The sequence below is a fragment of the Apodemus sylvaticus genome, chromosome 11 (genome assembly GCF_947179515.1).
Source record: "Apodemus sylvaticus chromosome 11, mApoSyl1.1, whole genome shotgun sequence".
NCBI classification, from domain to species: Eukaryota; Metazoa; Chordata; class Mammalia; order Rodentia; family Muridae; genus Apodemus; species Apodemus sylvaticus.
The window spans coordinates 15,778,431-15,803,593 of NC_067482.1; the positions used below are offsets into that span (position 1 = coordinate 15,778,431).

Here is a 25,163-nt window from a genome sequence, read left to right on the forward strand (position 1 = left end):
TCTCTGACATAGCAATCTGTTCTAAATCCAGTGAAAAAGCATATCTTCCAATTATGTCGTGTCTCTCATCAAAAACCGATTAAACCCTTACCTGATGCAAACTGGGAATGACTCTGGTCACATGAATCAAATCCCACAAGAAATAGTTATTCATAACAATAATCCTAGCCATAAGAAGGTTTCTGAGGCTGAAGGATTCCTAGAATTGGACTTCTAAAACAACCTTGGATTCAGAACATGACATGGTCACTGGTACAACTTGAAAACTGAATAGATCTTATGCAAATGAAGGAATGAATGTACCCACATGGTGTTGTATGGTTAATTAACAAATGGAATGCTTTTTATTTATCCAAGAGACTTTTGGGTCTGTTTGTGTGTGTGGATGACGATGATTGGGAAATTTGTTCTCACAAGTCCTTCTGATTCAATTACTGAAATGATTACAACTTTGAGCTTGAATTTAAAGGGTGGAGATTAAACCAGGAAATCCAATTCCGGTTTGGGTTTGAAGGATATGGCTACAATAGGCAGGGGTGAGTATATACTCATAGTCAGGCTTGCATCCTGGATAACTGCCTGATTCAGCTGGGATTTGGTGTCATATCTGCATTGCTCATCTGGTCTGTAATCATTTTTTTCCTTGGGTCATGCAGTTTGATAGAGAGAAATTTAGAATTCTTAAGAGGAATACGTTGAAGATCTAGGGTTTCATTCCAAATGAAATTTTAGCCTCATCACCAATATATTCCCATGATAGTTTGTATATATATTTCATTAGTTTGCTTGATATAAGTTTTTGAGACAAGAATGCTGTATGTTATTCTAAAACCCTTAGAACTGGCCATGTGGCCCAGGTAAGCACCAAATCAGACAATCTGACTAAATGCTCCTTCATGTTTCCCCTTCATTGTAATGATGGTCTTTATTTTTTTGTGACACCCTGGATTACACTGTAGACCTGTGAGCCATGTTTCTTTCATATTCTTCAACTTCATATAGCTGAAATGACACATGTGATTTACTCATCTGTATTGCCTTAGGTTTTGCATTGCCTCTTTTACACATAAATCTGCTCAGTGAACATATTCTACTTTGCAGATACAGGTACGATTCAATACAATAGAAATGCACTGGAGTAATTCTGCTTTCTGGGAATTAATCTTGATCCATATCTCATGGATTTGTGTTTGATAGTTTGTTTGCTCATTTGCTTTTTGTTTGCATAGGTTTGAGATTTTTTTATTTTGTTTTTGTGAAAGGGTCCTACTTAAAATATTTTGATCTGAAAATTATGTGCATATTTGCTTGATAGAAAGACTTCCACATTATCAGTGTGGGAGTCTCGCTTTCCACTACCAGTTTTGGTTAAACAGGTAAATTGATTTCTCTGTTACTATTAGAGCATTAGCTCAGAAGCTTAGTGGTTGATATAATGTTGAGGAAGATTTACTAAATTCATCTTGACCATGTATTCCTTTCTGACTTCTTGGCATGAGCCTTTTGACTCGAGACTTTAGAAGATGAGCATTCAAACCGCACCCACACTCAAGAAGCTGGCAATTCAGTCTCTGGTGAGAGATGAGGATTTGGCCATATCCTCTTTGGAGGAGCTACCCTCTGTACTCTTCCCAGCACTGTTCAAGGAGGCCTTCACTGGCAGACAAACCAAGCTCATAAAGGCAATGTTGGAAGCCTGGCCTTTCCCCTGTCTCCCTGTGGGGGCATTGATGAAGATGCCTAAACTGGAAATGTTGCAAGCTCTGCTAGATGGAATAGACATGCAAATAACTCAAGGGTTTCACTCCAGGTGAGCAAAGGTCAAGTATTATATAAGAGACCATGTGGGGTACACTGTAGAGATTGTGGTGTCATTGTGAATGGCTTCTGATGGGATTATCAGACAGGGATTCAGGAACCTTATAGCTATTGTGTGCTTGGATTAAGGACAGTTATCAGTGGATTAGGGCTTAGCTCCCAGCAGCCTCATAGTAGAATGTGCCTATCTATCCCTGCCATTCCTAAAACCATTAATAATGGGACTAGGGAGAAATAATGAGTAACTTAGAGGAAGGAAAGTGGTCAGGGCCACACATGCAGCTCACGGAAAAGTGTGCAGCATGCATGTGTGCACATTGCACTATTGTTTAAAAAATATATAGCTTGGCAGGCTGAGGGGTATTTCACTATAGAGTCACTTAGTGAAACCTTACTGAGGGTCATCACAGCTGCTCATACTTGACATGTTTCACCCTCAGCAGGGGAAAACTTCAGGTTCTGGACCTGAGGAATGTGCACCATGCCTTTTGGAACATATGGGCTGGTACAGAGGACGATAGCTGTTCTTCAGAGCCCTTGGATGAGAAACCAGTAGTGACGGTCCTTCCCAGATATGCAGTGAGGAGGCACCTGAAGGTTGTAGCTGAATTGTGCCTCAGCCACGCCTTAATGAAGGACAAGCAGCCTTCTTGAAGTGGGCCCAGCAGAGAAAGGACTCCCTACATTTGTGTTGTACAAAGATGAAGATCTGGGCTATGCCCATGGACATTATCAGCAAGATCTTGAATATATTTCATCCAGAGCATATTGAGGAATTGGAACTGAACACTCAGTGGAATTTGTACAAGCTGGCTGAATTTGCTTCCTGCTTTGGGCAGATAAGAAATCTTTGCAAACTCTTCCTGGCACCCCTCTACAAGAACATCTTCAACATTGCCAATAGGACAGGAGACAGAGAAGAGCAGTGTATCTTAGTGGTTCAGAGGTGGGCCTAATGTCTCTTTTCACAACACCAGCAGATATGTTTCCTTAATGTATCTACATCACACCAAGATAACAAATGTAGCTCTTATATAAATGTTTCTTTTTCTGTTATTGTTGTTTGATTTTTTTTTGTTTTCTACACAGTTTCTCTGTGGAGCTTTGGATGTCCTAGAACTCTTCAAACCAGGTAAGCCTCCAACCCTCCAAGTCAACTGAAGTTGGAGGAAAGACACTTAATATATCCAAGGATTTGATCTCTTGGAGCTCTAGCAAGTTAGGGATTGTAATCCTCACAGGTGAGAAAAAATATTACACTTTGTAGTATTCCAGTATTCAAACCACCACACTTGCAAAATCTAGAAACTCATTGTCCTGAATTCCCAGAGAGTTCATCTGATGCAATTAAAACCTGTCTAGTTGACAAATTTGTCAAAGCCTTACACCTCCTCCCAATGACAATCAAAACATTTACTAGTCTACTTCTGGTGTTTGTTTGGTGTGATGTCTAAAAATGTTGGTGGGATTTAGAATTTCTATGGAAACTCACCTGAGGGTGTTTCCTGAAACCTGTGTCTGAAGAGAATAGTTAACCTACTTGAATGGAAGTTGCACAATCTAATGGAATGGACTCCAGAACTGAATAAAAAAGAGAAATCAAGCTGAATTGCACATTCATTTCTCTCTGCTTCCTGTTTGGATGCACTGTGGCCAGGCCTCTCCCCTTCTTTCACTCCTTTCCCATAATAATGTGTGGGAGAGCATACCAAGAACCGTTGGCTAAAGAACTCCCTTTCTCTCTTAAATTGCTTCATGTTAGGGTTCTGATGACAGCAGTTATTAAGGATCAGAGCCTGAGATTTGATAGACCTGATAAACAGATGGGGTCCTTCTTCCCCCAATAGGCCTTTCAAACAAGTGAGTCGTAAGAATAGGAAACATGAGTTGACTTAAGATTTGGTGGGCAGGTACCCAGAATGACAGTTCTTATAATATCCATGGTTATCTGGGCAGAAGTGCAAAAAGCCAGCATTGGCTCCCAATTTCCTGGGAGAACATTCTTGCCTAAGAGCCTTATGAGAAAATATGATCAAAACTCCAGTGTAGACACAAATCTCATCTGGTGAGGAGATTTTAAAATCTGATAGTAAAATTTTAATGAGTTTAAAATGAATTATATCTATTCTCCCTTTTCTTATTTTTTTGTTTTTCTATATTCTTTGTTTACATTCCAAATGCTTTTCCCTTTCCCAGTTCCCTTCTCCCTATATGCCCCATTAGTCCTCTTCTCTCCACCAATTCTCCAATCACCCCATCCCTTTTCTCTGTCCTGGTACTCCCCGACAATGCTGGATCAAGCATTTCCAGGATCATGGCCCCCTACTTCTTTTTTCATGGGAATCATTTGTTTGGCTAATTGTTTCTTCAGAATCCAGAGCGTCTGGGCTAATTAATATCCATTTCTCAGTGATTGAATTCCATGTGTATTCTTTTGTTATTGGGTTACCTCACTTAGGATGATATTTTCCAGTTGTAAACATTTGCCTAAAAATTTCATGAATTGAATGTTTTTAATTGCTGAGTAGTATTCCATTGTGTAAATATACTACATTATCTATATCCAGTCCTCCATTGAGGGATATCTGCGTTCTTTCCAGCTTCTGTTTATTATAAGCAAGGCTGCTCTGAACATAGTGGAGCATGCGTCCTGATTGCATACTGGGGAATCCTCTGGGTATATGCCAACACCTGCTATTTCCTGAGTTTTTAATCTTAGCCATTCTGTTTGGTGTGAGGTGAAATCTCAGGGTTGTTTTGATTTGCATTTCCCTACTGGCTAATGATGTTGAACATTTCTTAAGGTTCTTCTCGGCCATCTGAATTTCTTCAGGTAAAATTTTCTTGTTTAGCTCTGTACCCCATTTTTAATAGGGCTATTTGGTTCCCTGGGATCTAACTTCTTGAGTTCTTTGTATATATTGGATATTAGCCCTCTGTCTGATGGAGGGTTGGTGAAGATCTTTTCTTAATTTTAAATTGTTGAGTCATAAATGTAACCCTAATGGTGAGCATGAATTTGTTGCTGTAGAGGGATAAAATAATCAAGATAGAAATCTAATTCTTGCCATAATGGCCTTTTGTTCAGCATCACTAGGATCCAACTGTACATTTAGACTTTTCAGGTCATAGTTGTAGACTTCCAATCTGAAGGCACACTGTTTACTTTTCACAGTGATGCATAGATCTGCTTCTTCACACAGCTTCAAAATAGTGCCTCCTTTTCTGGACCAAGGCAGAGACTGACAAGGAGGAATGTGAACAGTACTGTCATCAGGGATAGAGATCAACAAGAGGGATGTGAAAAAGACTTCCATGAGGGATGTTCTTGCAAAGTAATGTCAGCAGAGTGGTCCTTCACTTCTCTTATCACCCATCCACACCTCCCCCCTCAGTGCTTATCTTGAAGCTATTACTCCAGTTCAGGTTTCATGTGCTCATGTTAGTCATCATCCCAATACCATCTTGATGTGTGCCAGATACAATATAAATTACAAACAGAGAAGGAATTTCCAGAGAAAGCTTGAGGAAGGAATTCCCACAAGAGTCTCAGCTATTGTATCGCTAGGCTTAAAGAGCCTGTTGGGTAAATTCAGCTCTGACCCCTTTGAATAAGTGAACATTTCTTGAAACAAGATTCAAAGTGAGGCAGAGTCTCGATGGATTAAATGGGAGAGCATAGGGCTTCTGTCCTTACTACATAGTCCCTGCAAAACGAGGCCTCTCTATAAGAGATGTAGTATCATATAGGTACCCTGTAAATCCAGACATAGCATCTGATTTAGAGCATCATGTCTTAGTCAGGTTCCTGTTCTGGGACAATACATTCTGACCCAACCATCTTGAGGAGAAAGGACTTCGTTCCGCTTACAGATCTCAGTTCCCAGTCCTTTCCTGTGGGACATCAGAGAAGGAACTCAGGCAGGATCCTGGTGGGATGCACTGCAGAAAGTACCAGCGAGGAAGGCTATGGTGGCTTGTTACTCGGAGCTTCTTATGACTATGTTCTCATACAATCCAGGGCCTTTGCATATCAGTGTCCCTGTGGACAGGAATCTTGTACCACCCACAACAGTCATTAATCAAGACATTCTCTCCACAAATGTACCTGCATATAATCTGAAGTTGACATTTTCTCAATAGAGACTCTGATTCCCAGATAATTTTAGCCACATGTGTGTCAAGTTGTTAAACAATAACAAAAACAGGAGCACCACCACCAACGGCGGCGGCAGCAGCAGTAGAAGCAATAGCAGTAGCAACAACACCAACAGCAGCAACAACAACAACAATAAAAATGTGGTTGCATTCAACATATTTCCAGTGTTACTACTCCTGTTTTCTGAAGTCTGCTTCAGAACAGCTCCTTCTGTTGGAAGTCCCATATGAAGGCCAAGCTGCACATCTGTTCCATATGTATAGGTAACCTAGGTCTGTCTGATGCATGTTCTCTGGTTGGTGGTTCAATCTACTTGAGCCCTTATGAGACTAGGTTGGTTGATTCTGTAGTTTTTCTTCTGGTGTCAATGACCTCTCTGACTCCGTCAATATTCCCTCTATTCTTCCATAAGATTCCCTGAACTTTGTCTAATATTTGCCTGTGTGTCTCTGCATCTGTTTTTGTCAGTGGCTGGGTGAAACCTCTCAAAGGACAGATATTCAAGGATTCTATTTAGAGACTATCTTTAATAATGTCAGGGCTCTTGAACTCATTGTAAAAGGTGACACTTCCTGAACAGAACACCCATAGATCAGGCATTAAGACCAACACTTTTGAAGTGTGACCTCAAGAAACTAGAAATCCTCAGTAAGGCAAATACAGCATCAGTAGGTCAAGACAGTACCCTAAATAATGGCAAAAATATCTTCACCAGCTGTACATTCGACAGAGGACTGATATCAAAACAATGTGAATACCTCAAGAAATTAGACATCAAAAAGCACATACCCCGTTTAAAATAAAAATGAAGTACAGAGTTCAAGAAAGAATTTTCAACAGGAAAGGTCTAATTGCCAGGAAGTACTTAAGGAAATATCCAATATTCCAAGGAAAATGCATATTGTAAGGAGTCTGAGATTCCTTCCTATACACATGAGCATGGCTAAGATAAAAACTGAAATGACAGAACATGCTGGTGCAGATTTGGAGCAAGGGAGACAATCTTGCATTTCTGGTGAGTGTGTAAATTTGCGCACCAAATTTGGAAATCAAGCTGGGTGATTATCACAAATAATTCTACTTCAATGCCCATTTATACAATTCCTGGCCATAATTTCAAAACTAGTTCTGCCAAAGCACAAGGACACTTGCTCAACTACATTCATAGCACCTTTATTCATAATAAAATTAAGGATTATAATGCAATTTTCAGGCAAAGAGATAGAACTCAAAAATATCCATTCTTAGTGAGGTCATTGTGACCCAGAAGAATGTACATGCTATGTAGTCACTAATACATGGATATTACCCATAGACTACAAGAAAAGCATGCTATGATCCAAACATTCAAAGAAACTAAGTAAGAATAAGGCCCTAGGTAAGATGATTGAATCTCACTTGGTAAGGTAAATAGAATCTATATTGCTAGTGGTTGATCAGAGAGAACAGTATGGGTGCTGGTATGGGACACAGGAACAGTTATGGAAATCAAGTGTGGTGGAAGGAGCTGTCTCCACAGCGCTGGGAGAGAGAAATACAATCCATTTGGGAGCATCTCAGGTACATGACAGACACACAGGATGGGGCAGGCTCCTGGGAGTATATGGGAGTGACCTTGGCTGGAAACTCAGGAGCTGGGGAAAAGGAGACTGAAAGTGGCCACTTCCTGTGGTCAGGCAGGATTTCCAGTAGGGGGAAGGTAACACCAACCCACCAACAAAACATTCCATCTAAAATTTTCCCTGCCTACAATATGTGCAGGTATAAACCTGGAGCTGAGTTTGAAAGAATAGCCAACTATAGACTGGAGAAACATGAGGATTAACCCATGGAAGAAAGCCAAATTCTAACACACTTGGTAATATTTGGTTATGCTTAAGAACAGAATCCTAGCATAACTGTCATACAAGAATCTTCATCCAGCATATGGTGGCACCAGATGGATATGCACAGCCAAACATTAAGCAGTATTCAGAGAGAGTTGGGGAAAAGTCAAAAGAAGGATTGAGGGAGTCAGATGGTGTCACTTTACCACAAGGAGTTCTAGAGAACCAAGTTTCCTGGACTCATTGGGGTTTATCAGAGACTGAACCACCCACCATCAAAGAGCATGCATGGTCTAGACCTAGGCTCCCTGGACATATGGAGCAGATGAGGATCTTGGGCTTATTGCATGTCTCATAAAAACCAGACAGCAGGGTTTCTCTTATTCAACTTTATGGCCTTCCATGGGAAACTTTTCCCCTAGCTGGGCTTCCTTGTCTGCCCCCAGTGGGCAAGGATGTATTTCGTCCTGATGCAACTTGGTGTGCTAGGGCATTGTGGAAACTGCTGGGGTAGGGCAGGTGTGCCTCTTCTTCTCTGGGGAGAATGGAAGCAGGAAATGAAGGGAAAAGTTCACAGGGTAGGTATGGAAAGAAAGCAAAGTCAGGATGTGATCAGGTGGTAAAGGGAATACATAAATGAATTAATGAAAACCCAAGGAAATGATAGATAGGGAGATAGATATGTTTAATAGTTAAATGTTGCCTACTGCAAACTAAATAGAAACACATTCAATCTGAAATATGGTAGCAACATGTTTTCTTAAGCCTCATATTTACACTAAAAATCATTAAATTTGCTAATTTTTGAAATACAGTAGAGTTATGAGGATTGTGAAGCTTTGTGGCTACTGTTAGTATATACTTATACCTGATAATTAACATATGTATATTATACAAACAAGGTTGTTTCAGTCAGACATCGTGCTACATATACAAATAGCTAATGTTATATTTATTTTATTTTACTATCTCCCCACTGCACATTTTTTCTTTTTTCATCTCTTTCTTTTCATTTTCTAAAATTAGATGTATTCTTTATTTACATTTCTTTTTGGGGAGGGTTTTTGGAATTGTTTTTTTCAAGACAGGGTTTCTTTGTATAGCCATTGCTGTCCTGGAAAGGACGCTGAAGACCAGGCTGGCCAAGAACTCAGAAATCTGCCTGCCTCTGCCTCCCAAGTTCTGGGATTAAAGGTGTGCTCCACCATTGTCTGTACTTTGTTTACATTTCAAAAGTTTTCTCTTTGCTTGGATGGCCCCCTTCCCAAAAGTCCCATTAGACCTCTTCCCTCCTACTGTTCCCCAATCAAACCCCTCCTTCTTCCCTGTCCTGATATTCCCCTACACTGCTGTATTGTGATTTCCAGGACCAGGGCCTTCTCCTTCATTCTTCTTGGGATACAACACATAATATGAAAAAGATATTTTCAGAAAAGGAAAAGCAAAGTAAAGGGGATGGAGATATAACTGAGCATTTTTAGAGGACTGGCTTCTCCAACAATTATAACAGCTGCATTTGCCTGCTTATATGTTGCAGCTTCTGTTTCCTGTAACCCCAGTGCTCTTAACTGCTGAACCATACATTCAGTAAATATGAGGTAATCATGAACAAGGATCAGCTTGGCACATAGTCTACAGATAAGCCTCCAAGACAGGAGCTAGACAGGTAGAAGGATATCACCACACAAGGATGCAGAGGTATGGACTCTTTACTTTGCTTGTAGCCCAGGTTATAGATGGAAACTCTTTCATCTAGGCAGCCATAAAAATAGTGCTGGAGTTCAATACAGGAAAGGATTTCAGTATCCAAATGTGAGAAGTAATATAGTGCTGTCCTAGAATCTTGAAGGTTGTGAGCTGTATCACTCTTGATTATGGGAGCGCCTGCAACATGGAGAAGGCCAGTGACTCCTTAAGGTGAGCCCCAATCTTAAGGACAGTTTCTACAGAACCTTAGCACTGACAAACCTTTCCAATATGTACCTTGGACTGGAAGGGAGCTGACCTATGTTTTGTACTTTTCCTGTGGAACCAGAGCTGATGTTGCTGTCCTCCAGGAAGAGGTGATACTGAAGAGACTCCTGACATTACTCACTATGCACATCTGGAAGAAAGTTTCCAGATATTCACAGGTTGAGGATCAAGCCTAATTGTTGCCATTGTCCTGTGACAGCCAAATTTCTGGAGAAAATGATGGGAGAAGCCATTCACAGTAGTTCCACTGGATTCCAAGCCTGTAGTCTGTGGCTTCTGCCTGTTAAATCCAATTGACAATCAAGGAAGAGAATGGTAGCTCACAGCTTTGGGCAACAAACAAGTGTTGTGAGTCACACAATGTTCCTTCCCAGATCCTACAGGTGTGGTTCAGGGGTGACAACAGAAAGGAATTGTGTGTGCAAGGAAGATGTGAGTGGCTAAATACTAAGGTCACAACTGTGAAGCAGCTGCTACACATTCATTGGTGGTAGAGGGCAGTAAGCTACCAGAATAATATCTCAGAGCTCCTGATCAGCAAAGGGGCTGGAGTATGTTAGCCAGAGAACGAACAGGGCTTAGCAGCAGGATCTCATCCTCAGTCAAGTCCAGAGGAAACCCTCAAGGGCAGAAGTCACATAAACAAACAAATAAGAAACAAACTAAAACAAGAAAACCTGCCAGGCTCTCCAACCTCCTACTCTGACAAGCATGCAACAGAAGACCAAAGTCACCAGGACAGGGTTCCTAGCACGTTGGTGAAACCATGCAGACCAAACATAAGAATCTATTGTGCCCCAGCCTTTGCATGAAATTCCTCAAGGACACCAAGGACATGCTCCGCAGAGGGACACAGGTCAATCACAGAAAATCTCTCCAAATAAGCTTGCAGGAATATAATAAGATCTGGAATATATTCCCTCCCACTGAGTACAAAGCCTGGACCTGAACAAAGCCCATTTCCCACCCTTGGGTGTTTTGGCAAAAGCCTACATTGTGTCTAAGGCTAGAAATTTTTCAGGCTCAGTAAAAAGTGAGTCATTATTTTTATCTTTGACCATAGGTTATTTTAACTCTTCCATTAAGAACTATAGTACTGAGTAACTTATCAAAGTCAATGGTAGCCCCTAGGCTCCATAATTCCCTCTGCATCATTGCCATCCATCTGAAAGTCTCTTTGACCTTGTACCCAATTTACACTGAAATTCTTTCTTTCCAGTATGGTTTTCTCCTTGCTTTTCCCAAGAGACATCCTTAGTCCTTTGGAGAAACCTGTTTTCTCTTGACCAAAGGGATTAGAATCTTCACTGGGTTTCATTCATGAAAACCAGGACAGGAGACTGAGCTGCCTATTTACCACCTAGCTACAATTATTGGTATTTGGTTGGGTGAGACAGAATCACATTATGTAGTCTAGGTTAGAGTCATATTGCAGCCATCTTTCTTCAGACTCCTGAAGCTTTCACCACCTTCCTGGATCAGCTCTCATTCTGTTCTGTACTTGATGACTGTCTTGCTTCATTTGTGTATTGGTGTATCAGCAGCAGAGCATGCGTGTAGATCGGCTAGGACTCAAAACTGCAGTGGTTTCTCTCCTTCTGCCCGAGGGCCCTATTACTGAACTCGGGTTGGGCAGCAAGTGCCATTGCTCTTTGGGCAATCTCACTGTTCCTTAAGCTCTCTTGAAGATTTCCTTTTAGAATTTTATTTTGTGTTTTCGGTAATTTTTGCTTTGCTTGATTGTTTGTCTTGTTTTTGGGTGTTTGGTTGTTTGGTTGGTTTTTGAACGGGATGGTCTCTTTCACATGTCTGGTTCTTCCTGAACTCAGTCTGAACACCATGCTGACCTTGAACTTAGTCGTTCACCTGCCATTACCTCCCTAATGCTAGTTTTAAAAATTGTACCTGCACCAACTCGTAAACTACACTTTGTTTATGTGTTTCTTTGTTTTGTTGTTTTGGGACAGGTTTTCATTGGTTAAGAGACCTAGATGTCCCATAAGCCACTCTGTGGCCTCAACATCAAAGATGCCCCTGCCTGTCATGACTCAGTGCTCAGATTTAGGTCTGTGCTACCCTGCTCAGCTCTGGTTTAATTATAAGACAGATCCTCACTCCATAGGCTTCAGTGGTTTTTGAATTATTTATTTAGATGAGGGTAGCCTTGAACTCACTGATCCAGTCAACCTTGGACTCCTGAGGGGATGGATTAAAGGTGTGTGCCACAAAACCCAAGATAGAGCTGCTGTTTTAAGATGATTGATTTTATGGGTAGTGGTGCTTGTGTACAAATAGGAATGGATAGCCCTTACAGGCCTGCTGCCCTAGCAGGTCAGAATGGGGTTTCAGATTGGCTGGAACTGAAATCACAGATCATTTCAAGCCACCACATAGATGATAGGAATAGAAGATTGACAGGTGCTCACACTTCCCAAAGCAACCCATCAGCCCACTTTCCACTCTAGATTACATCTCCTTAAGGAAGGCTTTTTGGATGATCCTAGTTGACTTACTCTCTGCTTCCTCGGGAGCCAAGGGCACCATCTCCCTCACATCCTCCTTTTTCTGTTTGCTTTTGTCCATTTAGGAAGCAGGCCTTGTAGAGATCACACTATACTACCGCTTACAATTTAGAAGAACATGACCTTGAACTGAGCACCCTATATTAGGGATGCCCCAGCATACTTGCTGCATGCTCCATCTTGTCTGCTGCAAAGAGAGTTGTAGGGAGAATTCCTGTATGCTGGGTAGCTCCCGACCATCTGAGTACATGCAGAACCCTGACTACTATAGTAATGGGATCAAGCCATGCTCTGGCACCACCTCTAGAGTGGTTGATGCTGAACTTCATTGACAGAGAATCCACTTCATTTCTTGAGTTTCAATGTATATTGCTGTCTCTGACATAGCAATCTGTTCCAAATCCAGTGAAAAAGCATATCTTCCAATTATGTCGTGTCTCTCATCAAAAACCGGTTAAACCCTTACCTGATGCAAACTGGGAATGACTCTGGTCACAGGAATCAAATCCCACAAGAAATAGTTATTCATGATGATAATCCTAGCCATAAGAAGGTTTCTGAGGCAGAATGATTCCTAGAATTGGACTTCTAAAACTACCTTGGATTCAGAGCATGACATTGTCACTGGTACAACTTGAAAACTGAATAGATCTTATGCAAATGAAGGAATAAATGTACCCACATTTATTCTGCTATACCACTCCTGAGCATATACCCAGAAGACTCCCCACCATGTAATAAGGATACATGTTCTACTATGTTCATAGCAGCCCTATTTGTAATTGCCAGATGCTGGAAAGAACCCAGGTATCCCTCAACAGAAGAGTGGATGCAAAAAATGTGGTATATCTACACAATGGAGTACTATTCAGCCATTAGAAACAATGAATTCATGAAATTCTTAGGCAAATGGATGGAGCTAGAGAATATCATACTAAGTGAGGTAACCCAGACTCAAAAGGTGAATCATGGTATGCACTCACTAATAAGTGGATATTAACCTAGAAAACTGGAATACCCAAAACATAATCCACACATCAAATGAGGTACAAGAAGAAAGGAGGAGTGGCCCCTAGTTCTGGAAAGACTCAGTGAAACAGTATTCAGCAAAACCAGAACGGGGAAGTGGGAAGGGGTGGGTGGGAGGACAGGGGAAGAGAAGGGGGCTTGCGGGACTTTCGGGGAGTGGGGGGCTAGAAAGGGGGAAATCATTTGAAATGTAAATAAATTATATCGAATAATAAAAAAAAGAAAAGAAATAGTTATTCATGATGATAATCCTAGCCATAAGAACGTTTCATGAGGCGGAATGATTCCTAGAATTGGACTTCTAAAACTACCTTGGATTCAGAGCATGACATTGTCACTGTAACAACTTGAAAACTGAATAGATCTTATGCAAATGAAGGAATAAATGTACCCACATGGTGTTGTATGGTTAATTAACCAATGGAATGTTTTTATTTATCCAAGAAACTTTTGGGTGTGTTTGCATGTGTGGATGATGATGAGTGTGAAATTTGTTATCACAAGTCCTTCTGAATCAATGAATGAAATGATTACAACTTTGATCTAGAATTTAAAGGGTGGATATTAAACCAGGAAATCCAATTCCCAATGTCAATCAAAACATCTACTGGTCTACTTCTGGTGTTTGTTTGGTGTGATGGTTAAAAGTGTTGATGGGATTTATAATCTCTGTGGAACTCACCCGACACTGTTTCCAGAAACCTGTTTCTGAACTTTAAATTTAACTCACTTGAATGAGAGTCACACAATCTAATGGAATGGACTCCAGGACTGAAGAAAAAAGAGAAATCAAGCTGAGTTGCACATTCATTTTCTCTGCTTCCTGTTTTGATGCACTGTGGCCAGACCTCTCCCCTTATTTCATTCCTTTCCTACAATACTGTGCTGGAGAGCATTGCAAGAACCGTTAGCTAAAGAAACCCCTTTCTCTCTTAATTTTTGTCATGTTAATGCTCTGATGATAGCAGTTGTTAAGGATCAGAGCCTGAAGTTTGATAGACATAATAACTAGATGGGGTCCTTCTTTCCCAATAGGCCAATCAAACAAGTTATCCATAAGATTAGGAAACATGAGTTGACTTAGGATTTGGTGGGCAGGTACCCAGAACGTTCTAGTAATATCCATGATTATCTAGGTAGAAATGCCAAAAGGGAGCACTGACTCCTAATCTCCTGGGAGAAAAATCTTGCCTTAGAGCCTTATGAGAAAGTGTGATCAAAACTTCAGAGCAGACACAAATCTCATCCGGTGAAGAGATTTTAGATAGTGAAATTTTAGTGTGTTTAAAATGAATTTCATCTATTGTACATTTTCTTCTTCTCTTTTTTGTTTTTTTTAATATTTTTTCTGTATTCTTTGTTTACATTCCAAGTGATTTCCCCTTTCCCGGATCCCCACTCCTCATATGTCCCATAAACCTTCTTCTCTGCATCCATTCTCCAATCACCTCCCTCCTTTTTTTCTCTGTCCTTAGATTCCCCTCCAATGCTAGACCAATCGTTTCCAGGATCAGGACCTTTTCCATACTTCTTCATGGGAGTCATTTGTTATGTGATTTGTGCCTTGGTTATTGAGGGCTTATGGGCAAATTAATATCCACTTATCAGAGATTGCTTTCCTGTGTATTCTTTTGTGACTGGGTTACCTCACTTAGGATGATATTTACCAGATCAAACCATTTGCCTAAAAATTTTGTGAATTCATTGTTTCTAATTGCTGAGTAGTATTCCATTGTGTAAATATACCACAATTTCTGTATCCATTCCTCCTTTGAGGGGCATCTGGGTTCTTTCCAGCTTCTGGCTATTATAAATAAGGCTACTATGAACATAATGGAGCATGTGTCTTTATTGCATGATGCGGAATCCTCTGGGTATATGCCCAGGAGGGGTATAGCACTTCCTCCGGAAGTGTCATGTCCAGTTTTCTGAGGATCCACCAGACTGATTTCCAAAGTGGTTGTACCATCTTACAACCCCAACAGCTGTGGAGGAGTGATCCTCTTTCTCCACATCCTCGCCAACACATGCTGTCTCCTGAGTTTTTGACCTTAGCCATTCTGACTGGTGTAAGGTGAAATCTCAGGGTTGTTTTGATCTGCATTTCCCTAATGACTAATGATGTTGAGCACTTCTTAAGGTGCCTCTCGGCCATCCGTATTTCTTCAGGTGAAAATTCTTTGTTTAGATCTGTACCCCATTTTTAATAGGTTTATTTGGTTCCCTGGGGTCTAACTTTTTGAGTTCTTTGTATATATTGGATTTTAGCCCTCTATCAGATGTAAGGTTGGTGAATATCCTTTCCAGATTTGATGGTTGCGGTTTTGTCCTTTTAACAGTGTCCTTTTCCTTACAGAAACTTTGTAATTTTATGAGGTCCCATTTGTCAATTTTTGATCTTAGAGCATAAGCTATTAGTGATCTGTTCAGGAACTTTTCACCCTTGCCCATGTCCTCTAGGGTCTTCCCCATTTTCTTTTCTATTACCTTCAGTGTGTCTGGTTTTACATGGAGGTCCTTAATTTACCTGGAGTAAAGTTTAGTACATGGAGATAAGAATGGATCAATTTGCATTCTTCCGCATGTTGACCTCCAATTGAACCAGCACCATTTGTTGAAAAGGCTATCTTTTTTGCACCGAATGTTTTTGGCTCCTTTTCGAAGATCAAGTGACAATAGGTGTGTGGGTTCATTTCTAGATCTTCAATTCTATTCCATTGTTCCACTTGTCTGTCACTGTGCCAATACCATGCAGTTTTTAACACTGTTGCTCTGCAGTATTGCTTGAAGTCAGAGATACTGATTCCCCCAGAATTTCTTTTGTTGTTGAGAATAGTTTTAGCTATCCTGGGTTTTTTATTATTCCAGATGAATTTGAGAATTGCTTTTTCTAACTCTGTGAAGAACTGAGTTGGGATTTTGATGGGGATTGCATTGAATCTGTAGATTGCTTTTGGCAAGATGGCCATTTTAACTATATTAATCCTGCCAATCCATGAGCATGGCAGACCTTTCCATTTTCTGAGGTCTACTTCGATTTCCTTCTTCAGAGACCTGAAGTTCTTGTCATATAGATCTTTCACTTGATTGGTTAGAGTCACAACAAGATACTTTATATTGTTTGTGGCTATTGTGAAGGGTGTCATTTCCCTAACTTCTTTCTCAGCCTGCTTATCATTTGAGTATAGGAAGGCAACTTATTTGCTTGAGTTGATTTTATAACCAGCCAGTTTGCTGAAGTTGTTTATCAGCTGTAGCAGTTCTCTGGTATAGGTTTTCGGGCCACTTAAGTAGACTATCATGTCATCTGCAAATAGAGATAATTTGACTTCTTCCTTTCCAATTTGTATCCCCTTGATCTCCTTATGTTGTCTAATTGCTCTAGCTAGAACTTCAAGTACTATATTGAAAAGATATGGAGAGAGAGGACAGCCTTGTCTAGTCCCTGATTTTAGTGGGATTGCTTCAAGTTTCTCTCTGTTTAGTTTGATGTTGGCTACTGGTTTGCTGTATATTGCTTTAACAATGTTTAGGTATGGGCCTTGAATTCCTGTTCTTTCCAAGACTTTTAGCATGAAAGGATGCTGAATTTTGTCAAATGATTTTTCTGCATCTAATGAGATTATCATATGGGGTTTTTTTTGAGTTTATTTATGTAGTGGATAGCATTGATGGATTTCCTTATATTGAACCATCCCTGCATCCCTGGGATGAAGCCTACTTGATCATGGTGGATAATCGTTTTGATGTGTTCTTGGATTCGGTTGCCAAGAATTTTATTAAGTATTTTTGCGTCAATATTCATAAGAGAAATTGGCCTGAAGTTCTCTTTCTTTGTTGGATCTTTGGGTGGTTTTGGTATCAGCGTAATTGAGGCTTCATAGAACTAGTTGGGTAGAGTTCCTTCTGTTTCTATTTTGTGGAATAGTTTGTATAGTATTGGTGTTAGGTCTTCAATGAAGGTCTGATAGAATTCTGCCCTGAAGTCATCTGGTCCCGTGCTTTTTTTGGTTGGGAGACTTTCTGTGACATTTTTTATTTCTTCTGGTGTTATGGGACTGTTTAGTTGATCTATTTGATCCTGATTGAGTTTTGGTGTCGGATATCTGTCTACGAAACTATCCATTTTCTCCAGATTCTCCAGTTGTGTTGAGTATAGGCTTTTGTAGTAGGATCTAATGATTGTTTGAATTTCCTCAGTTTCTGTTTTTATATCTCCCTTTTCATTTCTAAGTTTGTTAATCTGGATACTGTCTCTGTGCCCTTTGGTTAGTCTGGCTAAGGGTTTATCTATCTTGTTGATTTTCTCAAAGAACCAGCTCCTGGTTTTGTTGATTCTTTGTATGGTTCTCTTTGTTTCTACTTGATTGATTTCGGCCCTGAGTTTGATGATTTCCTGCCTTCTACTACTCCTGGATGAAATAGCTTCTTTTTATTCCGGGGTTTTCAGGTGTGTCATTAAGCTGTTAGGGTATGCTCTCTCCATTTTCTTTTTGGAGGCACTCGGGGCTATGAGTTTTCCTCTTAGCACTGCTTTCATTGTGTCCCATAGATTTGGGTATGTTGTATCTTCATTTGAATTAAGTTCTAAAAAGTCTTTAATTTCTTTCTTTATTTCTTCCTTGACCAAGGTATCATTGAGTAGAATATTGTTCAGTTTCCACGTGTATGTGGGTTTTCTGTTGTTTTTGTTGCTATTGAAGGCCACTTTTACTCCATAGTGATGTGATAGGAGGCATGGTATTACGTTGATCTTCTTATATTTGTTGAGGTCTGTCTTGTGACCAATTATATGGTCGATTTTTGGAGTAGGTACCAGGAGGTGCTGAGAAAAAGGTGTATTCTTTTGCTTTAGAATAGAATGTTTTATTCTATTCTAAACAGATATATATATATATATATATATATATATATATATATATATATATATATATATATCTGTTAAATCTAATTCGTCCAAAGCTTCAATTAGTTTCATTGTGTCCCTGTTCAGTTCTGTTTTCCTGATAAGTCCATTGAGGAAAGTGCAGTGTTGAAGTCACCCACAATTACTGTGTTAGGTGTAATGTATGCTTTGAGCTTTAATAAAGTTTCTTTTATTAATGAGGGTGCTCTTGCATTTGGAGCATAGATGTTCAGGTTTGAGAGTTCTTCTTGTTGTATTTTTCCTTTGACCAGCAAGAAATGTCCCTTAGAGTCTCTTTTGATGACTTTGGGTTGAAAGTCAATTTTGTCTGATATTAGAATGGCTAGTCCAGCTTGTTTCCTGGGGCCATTTGCTTGTAAAATTGTCTTCCACACTTTTACTCTAAGGTAGTGTTTGTCTTTGACCCTGAGGTGTGTTTCCTGTATGCAGCAAAATATTTCTGTTTACGTATCCAGTCAGTTAGTCTATGTTTTTTATTGGGGCATTGAGTCCATTGATGTTAAGAGATATTAAGGAATAGTGATGATTACTTCCTGTCATTTTGATGTTATTTTTTAAATTTGATTGGTTAACTTCTTTTGGGTTTGATGAGAGAGGGTTACTATCTTGCTTTTTCCAGGGTGAAGTTTCCCTCCTTGTATTGATGTTTCCCTCCTATTATCCTTTGTAGGGCTGGGTTTGTGGATAGATATTGGGTAAACTTGGTTTTGTCATGGAATATCTTAGTTTCTCCATCTATGGTGATTGAGAGGTTTGCTGGGTATAGTAGTTTTGGCTGGCATTTGTGTTCTCTTAGAGTCTGCATGAGATCTGACCAAGATCTTCTAGCTTTCATAGTCTCAGATGGAAAGTCTGCTGTGATTCTGATAGGTCTTCCTTTATATATTACTTGGCCTTTTTCTCTTACTGCCTTTAATATTCTTTCTTTGTATAGTACATTTGGTGTTTTGATTATTATGTGATGGGAGGTATTTCTGCTCTGGTCCAGTCTGTTTGGAGTTCTGTAGGCTTCTTGTATATTCATGGGCATCTCTCTCTTTAGGTTAGGGAAGTTTTCTTCCATAATTTTATTGAAGATATTTGCTGGCCCTTTAAGTTGTAAATATTCACTCTCATCTATGCCTATAATCCTTAGGTTTGGTCTTCTCATTATGTCCTGGATTTCCTGGATATTTTGGGTTACAAGCTTTTTGCATTTTGCATTTTCTTTAACTGTTGAGTCCATGTTTTCTATGGTATCTTCAGCATCTGAGATTCTTTCTTCTTTCTCTTGTGTTCTGTTGTTGATATTTGCATCTATGTCCCCTGATTTCTTCCCAAGGTTTTTTATCTCCAAAGTCGTCTCCCTTTGAGTTTTCTTAGTTGTTTCTACTTCTGATTCTAGATCCTGAATGGTTTTGCTTAGCTCCTTCACTTGCTTGCTTGTGTTTTCCTGTAATTCTTTAAAAGATTTTTGTGTTTCCTCTTTCATGACCTCAGCCTGTTGACCAAGTTCTCCTATATTTCTTTAAGTGATTTTTGTGTTTTCTTCTTATTGGCTTTTATATTCTCCTGAATTTCTTTCAATGATTTTTGTGTTTCCCTTGTAAGGGCTTCTAACTTTTGATCCATTTTCTCCTGAATTTCTTTAAATATGTCCTTCATGTGTTCCTGTACCAGCATCATGACCAGTGATTTTAAATCCAAATCTTCTTTTACTGGTGTGATGGGGTATCCAGGACATGCTGTTAAAGGAGAATTGGGTTCAGATGCTGCCATATTGCCTTGATTTCTGTTAGTGACGTTCCTGCGTTTGCCTTTTGCCATCTATTTCTCACTGGTGCTAGTTGGTCTTGTCAATGCTGGACTCACCAGTGCAAGCTGCTTCTTCCCAGGTGGCCTCTGGTGCACACCTGACCTCCTGCACTTCCTGAGGACAGGGTGCTGTGGCCCAGGCTGTTCAGATTCGGAAGGAGACACCTGAAGGCTCCCGCAGGGGCCTGCTGGACTCACCAGAGCACATTGACTCCTCCCAGCCAGCCTCCAGGATGCTCCTCTTGCCTCTTGCAGGACCTGGAGATGTGGCATTGCAGCCCAGGCTGTTCTGGATCCCGAAGCAGAAATCTGAAGGCTCCCACCAGAGGCCTCAGGACTGGAACCTAAGCTCCGTGCTTGAGCAAGCTGTGTGCTCCCAGTCTGCTTCCGGGTGCAAACCAGGTCTCTTGAAATTCCTGGAGACTGAGTGCTGTGGCCCAGACTGTTCAGATCCTGAAGTAAACATCTGAAGGCTCCTGCAGGGGCCTGCTGGACTCACCAGAGCACACTGACTCCTCCAAGCTGGCCTCCCAGGTGCCCCTCTGACCTCTTGCAGGACCTAGAGACGTGGAGTTGCAACCCAGGCTGTTCTGGATCTGGAAGCTGAGATCTGAGGGCTCCTGCCTGAGGCCTCAGGACTGGAACCAAAGCTCCATGCTGGAGCAAGCTGTGTGCTCCCAATTTGCTTCCCTTTTTTGTTTTTCTATATTCATTGTTTACATTCCAAATGCTTTCTCCTTTCCCAGTTTCCCTCTCATATATGTCCCATTAGTCCTATTCTATCCAACCAAGGATCAAGCCTTTCCAGGATCAGTGTCCTCTCCTGTACAGAGCCATATAGGGGAGTCATACCATTTGGTAGGAACTTGACATTAGGCAAGGACAATCCCTGGCTTCTGGCAGGAATCTTATGTTAGGACAATAGGGAATTAGATTACAGCAGGAAATTTTATCCTAGGGTGGAGAAGCTTAGAGTGAAGGTTAAGCTCATTGTTCCTCCAGGGTAATAAATTCCTAAATCAAGCAGGTGACCCACCCAGCTCCAGAGCAGTCGAGACAAGGACAACCAGGAGAAGCTAGACAACTTCCACAGGAAGTCAGCCTAGAGTGGGGGCGGGGGCAGGCGGGGGCTTGCTGAAACTGTTAAAAGATCTGACCCCCATTAATGTTGGGGCCTCAATCAGTAAAATATTGTCCTGGCCTTCTTTCTTTTCACCCCTTCCCCATCTATCCCTCAGCTTCTGTTCCAGCAACCCAGTTCTTAATATCTGCAGGCAGCTATGGAATACAACACTCTCCTTCCTTCTTCATGGGAATCATTTGTTATGCTAACTGTGTCTTCAGTATTCAGAGCTTCTGGGCTAATTAATATCCACTTCTCAGTGATTGTATTCCATGTGCGTTCTTTTGTGATTGGGTTACCTCACTTAGGATGATATTTTCCAGTTCCAAACATTTGCCTAAAAATTTCATGAATTCATTGTTTTTAATTGCTGTGTAATATTCCATTGTGTAAATATACCACAATATCTGTATCCAGTACTCCATTGAGGAGCATCTGGGTTCTTTCCAGCTTCTGGCTATTATAAATAAGGCTGCAATGAACATGGTGGAGCATGTGTCCTTAGTGCATGCTAGGGAATCCACTATTTATATGCCCAGCTGTGGTATAGCTGGGTCCTCAGGAAGTGCCATTCCCAGTTGTCAGAGGAGACATCACAGTGATTTCCAGCATTATTGTACCATCTTACAATCCTACTAGCTGTGAAGTAGTGTTCCTCTTTCTCTGCATCATTGCCAATACCTGCAGCCTCCTGAAATTTTAACCTTAGCCATTCTGACTGGTGTGAGGTGAAATATCATGGTTGCAGCTGGGTGGGTCACCTGCTTAATTCAGGAATTCGTAGACCTGGAGGAAACATGAGCTTAACCTTCACTCTGAGCTTCTCCACCCTAGGATAAAAATTCCTGCTGTAACCTACTTCCCTATTTTGCCCTAAAGTCAGATTCCTGCCTGAAGCCAGTGATTGTCCTTGGCCAATGTCAAGTTCCTACCATGTGGTATGAGTCCCCAATATGGCTCACTACATCCCTTCCCTTTTTGATTAGTTAAAAATGAGGAGGTAGAAAACAAGTGGATAAACGGAAAGGGGTGGGAGGGAGGACAGGGGAAGAGAAGGGGGCTTACGAGACTTTCGGGGAGTGGGGGGGGCTAGAAAAGGGGAAATCATTTGAAATGTAAATAAATTATATTGAATAAAAAAAAAAGAAGAAGGCGGGCCTTAAGCAGGAGGGGAAGCATTGAACTCAATTCCTCTTAAATATTGTATAATGTCTTTTGTAAAGGAGAGGTAATAGGGAGTCCTTATTATTTTAAGGGCAGCCTCTCGATGTTAACCCCTATGCAATTAGGTGTACTTCCTGGGGACTCAAAAGCAGAAATTCACATCCCCATGCAGTGCCTTGCCTTGCACCTCTCACTGGTACCTATGTTTGTTCATAAACAAACACACATAGATCTGAGTTCTATGTGGCTCCCTTTTTGGAGATCAACTTGTGTAAGTTTTGAAGCCAGGGGGTCTGCAAGTGTCTTCAACAGACTTGCAATCCTTCCATCCAGGTGAGCCTGGGTGGAGACACCCAGTCTGCTTAACAAACAAGGTCAAGAGTTAAAGGTGGGACAGGATTAACTTGTCCCAGAAGTATCCAATTCAGTTGCAAATTAGCAATTTAAAGGACACAAAACCTGGCCTCTGGGGTGGAAGAGATAGCCTGTGTGTAACAAGAGATAAACTGTTATTTCTCAGGAAAAGTGGAGACTATATTTTAAATTAACACAGCTGGCTGAACATTGTTAGCTCTCTTCAAAATTGGAATCTCCAATATTGGATTTATTTCTAGACCAGTATATGGTTGAGTCAGATGATCATATTAAAGGAAAGAAAGGAGTCATAACTTCTCTTTAGATTATTTTATTCTAAGCTAGCTTAGCAGTCTCTATATTCTGTCCCACAATGTCTAAAAGCTTAAAGCAAGGCAATTTATCTAACCTGGGACATTTGAAAATTAAAGTAAGTCAAGAACATATACCCAATATAGATATTATGTTACCATTGTCTGGGCATTCAGCAAGCACACAGTCAGCATATCTTCAGCATGCCACACCAATCACTCTGGCAGCTAGAATGCTTCTGCAGCATTCTGTGGAAAAAAACATAGGGGAACATGCCTTCTTCCCCAATATTAAATCCAGATCATGGCATATGTCAATAAGTGAATTCCTTCATTTCACCTAGACATCAGTATGCCTAATTACAGGATGTCATATACACTCAGCAAGGAGTTCCTTGGCATTCAAATTTTAAAATTTTTCTTAAAAATATGCAAGCATAATTTGGCTGATATGCACGGGGACACAATTTCCCTTCTCTTCTCTCTTCCAAGAAGATATTGTTTTATTAATTTAAATTGGAACACAATGTATATACCATAACATGGGCAATAACTATGAAATTATAGAAAATAAATGTAGCATTTTAGTTGCTTTTTCTTTTAGAGCAGTTGCAAATAGAAAGCCCAAAAATGAATCATTAGTCACATGCACATATTTTAATCTTTTATATCAGAAATATGAGTATCATTCATCTATAATAATTAAGTAAGTCCTCTAGGATTAACACCATTATGTGGTAAAGGTAGAAATTGAGGACATCAAGAACAAATCTTTATAATTTGATGTGCACAAAATACAAAATTATTTTTAAGCCATTACCCTTTTGATGATATGAATAATATGCTTGTACATCTGATTGTTTCTATACAGCATGTCTGGGATAGAAATTTTATGTGCCTTGCCTTAAGGGGTCTTGTTCAGGCACATTTTTAAAGATTAAGTATATAAGTATATTGTAGCTGTCTCTCTAGCCTTTGGGTTAGCTTTCAAATACCTAAAGTACAGTCATTTAGACAACATATCCTTTGAAATTTGAATTACATTTGCATAAACAATCATAAAAATTAAAAATTAGCTGTATTAATAAGGAAACAATTTTAAGCAATTAAACCATGAGCTATATATATATATCATGCCAATGATATAACATACCAAAATCAACTATACTCAAAATCTGTCCCTCTTCATAATCTTTGACACATTATGAACAGGCATTCTGGAGCTGTGGAACTTCACAATCGATTCTGATCTTTCATTATGGAATTTATTCCAGTGCAATTATCCACCACCACAACTGAAAATCTCAAAACTGAATGAGAATGAGAATAACTATCAGTTGTATACATTCTTTATTATTCATGCCAATTTTCTCCATTCAGTTCTTCTTCCTTCCCAAGTATTTAGTCCTTTTGTCCTCTTTTCTACTGATTATACTGCAACTACTTGAATACTCATGTACATATTTGGACAGATCACACATATGAGAGAGAATATATGATTTTCTTTCTTTCTGATACTGGGTGACTTTCTTAGTGTTAGTCATCCTATGTCTCTTCATTTTCTTCAAATTTTATAACTTTGTTCTTCTTTACAGCCAAATAGTATTACATTTTATGTATTTATCACCCTTTCATTATTTTTGCATCTGTTGATGAACAAGGAGTTGGAATGAAATTCAGTGCTATAGTGAACAGAATAGCATTAAACATTGGGATGTGCAGTACCTTTGTAGTAGAATGTGGAATCCTCTGTGCACATCCCCAGAAGTAAAATTGCAGGGTCATGTACTCTTGCTAGTTTTAGTTCTTTCTGCGGCACCTCTAGATGCTCTTCCATAATCATTGTTTAGTTTGCAGTGCAGCCAACAGTGCCTAGAGCTCCATTCTCTCTATACCTTACCAACATTTCTTGTCATTGCTTTCGATTATAGCCATTCTATTTGGGTGTGGTACTTTCTCAGTCATGTTATGTGGATTTCCCTGGTTGCCTAGCATATATGACACATTGTTAAATAATTATTTCCATTAGCACAGGCTCTGAAAAAAGAATCACTGTGGTGATTGGACTCTTGGGGACAATCTGAAAAACCTTGCAGGGATCTTAGGAGTCAGCATGGAGATGTGCACAGTTGTGATGAAGACCTTCATTGGTATTGCTTGTG

General features: G+C 40.1%; 1 protein-coding gene across 1 annotated transcript in view; it reads left to right on the forward strand.

The window, feature by feature from the left end:
* Positions 1-1,523: 1,523 nt before the first annotated feature.
* LOC127696084 (PRAME family member 18-like) overlaps positions 1,524-25,163 on the forward strand; it is a 56,049-nt gene continuing 32,409 nt past the window's right edge. The window contains exons 1-2 of the mRNA XM_052198573.1: positions 1,524-1,810; positions 2,259-2,379. Coding sequence (XP_052054533.1) covers positions 1,524-1,810; positions 2,259-2,379 — 408 coding nt within the window. The remainder of the gene's footprint in view (positions 1,811-2,258; positions 2,380-25,163) is intronic.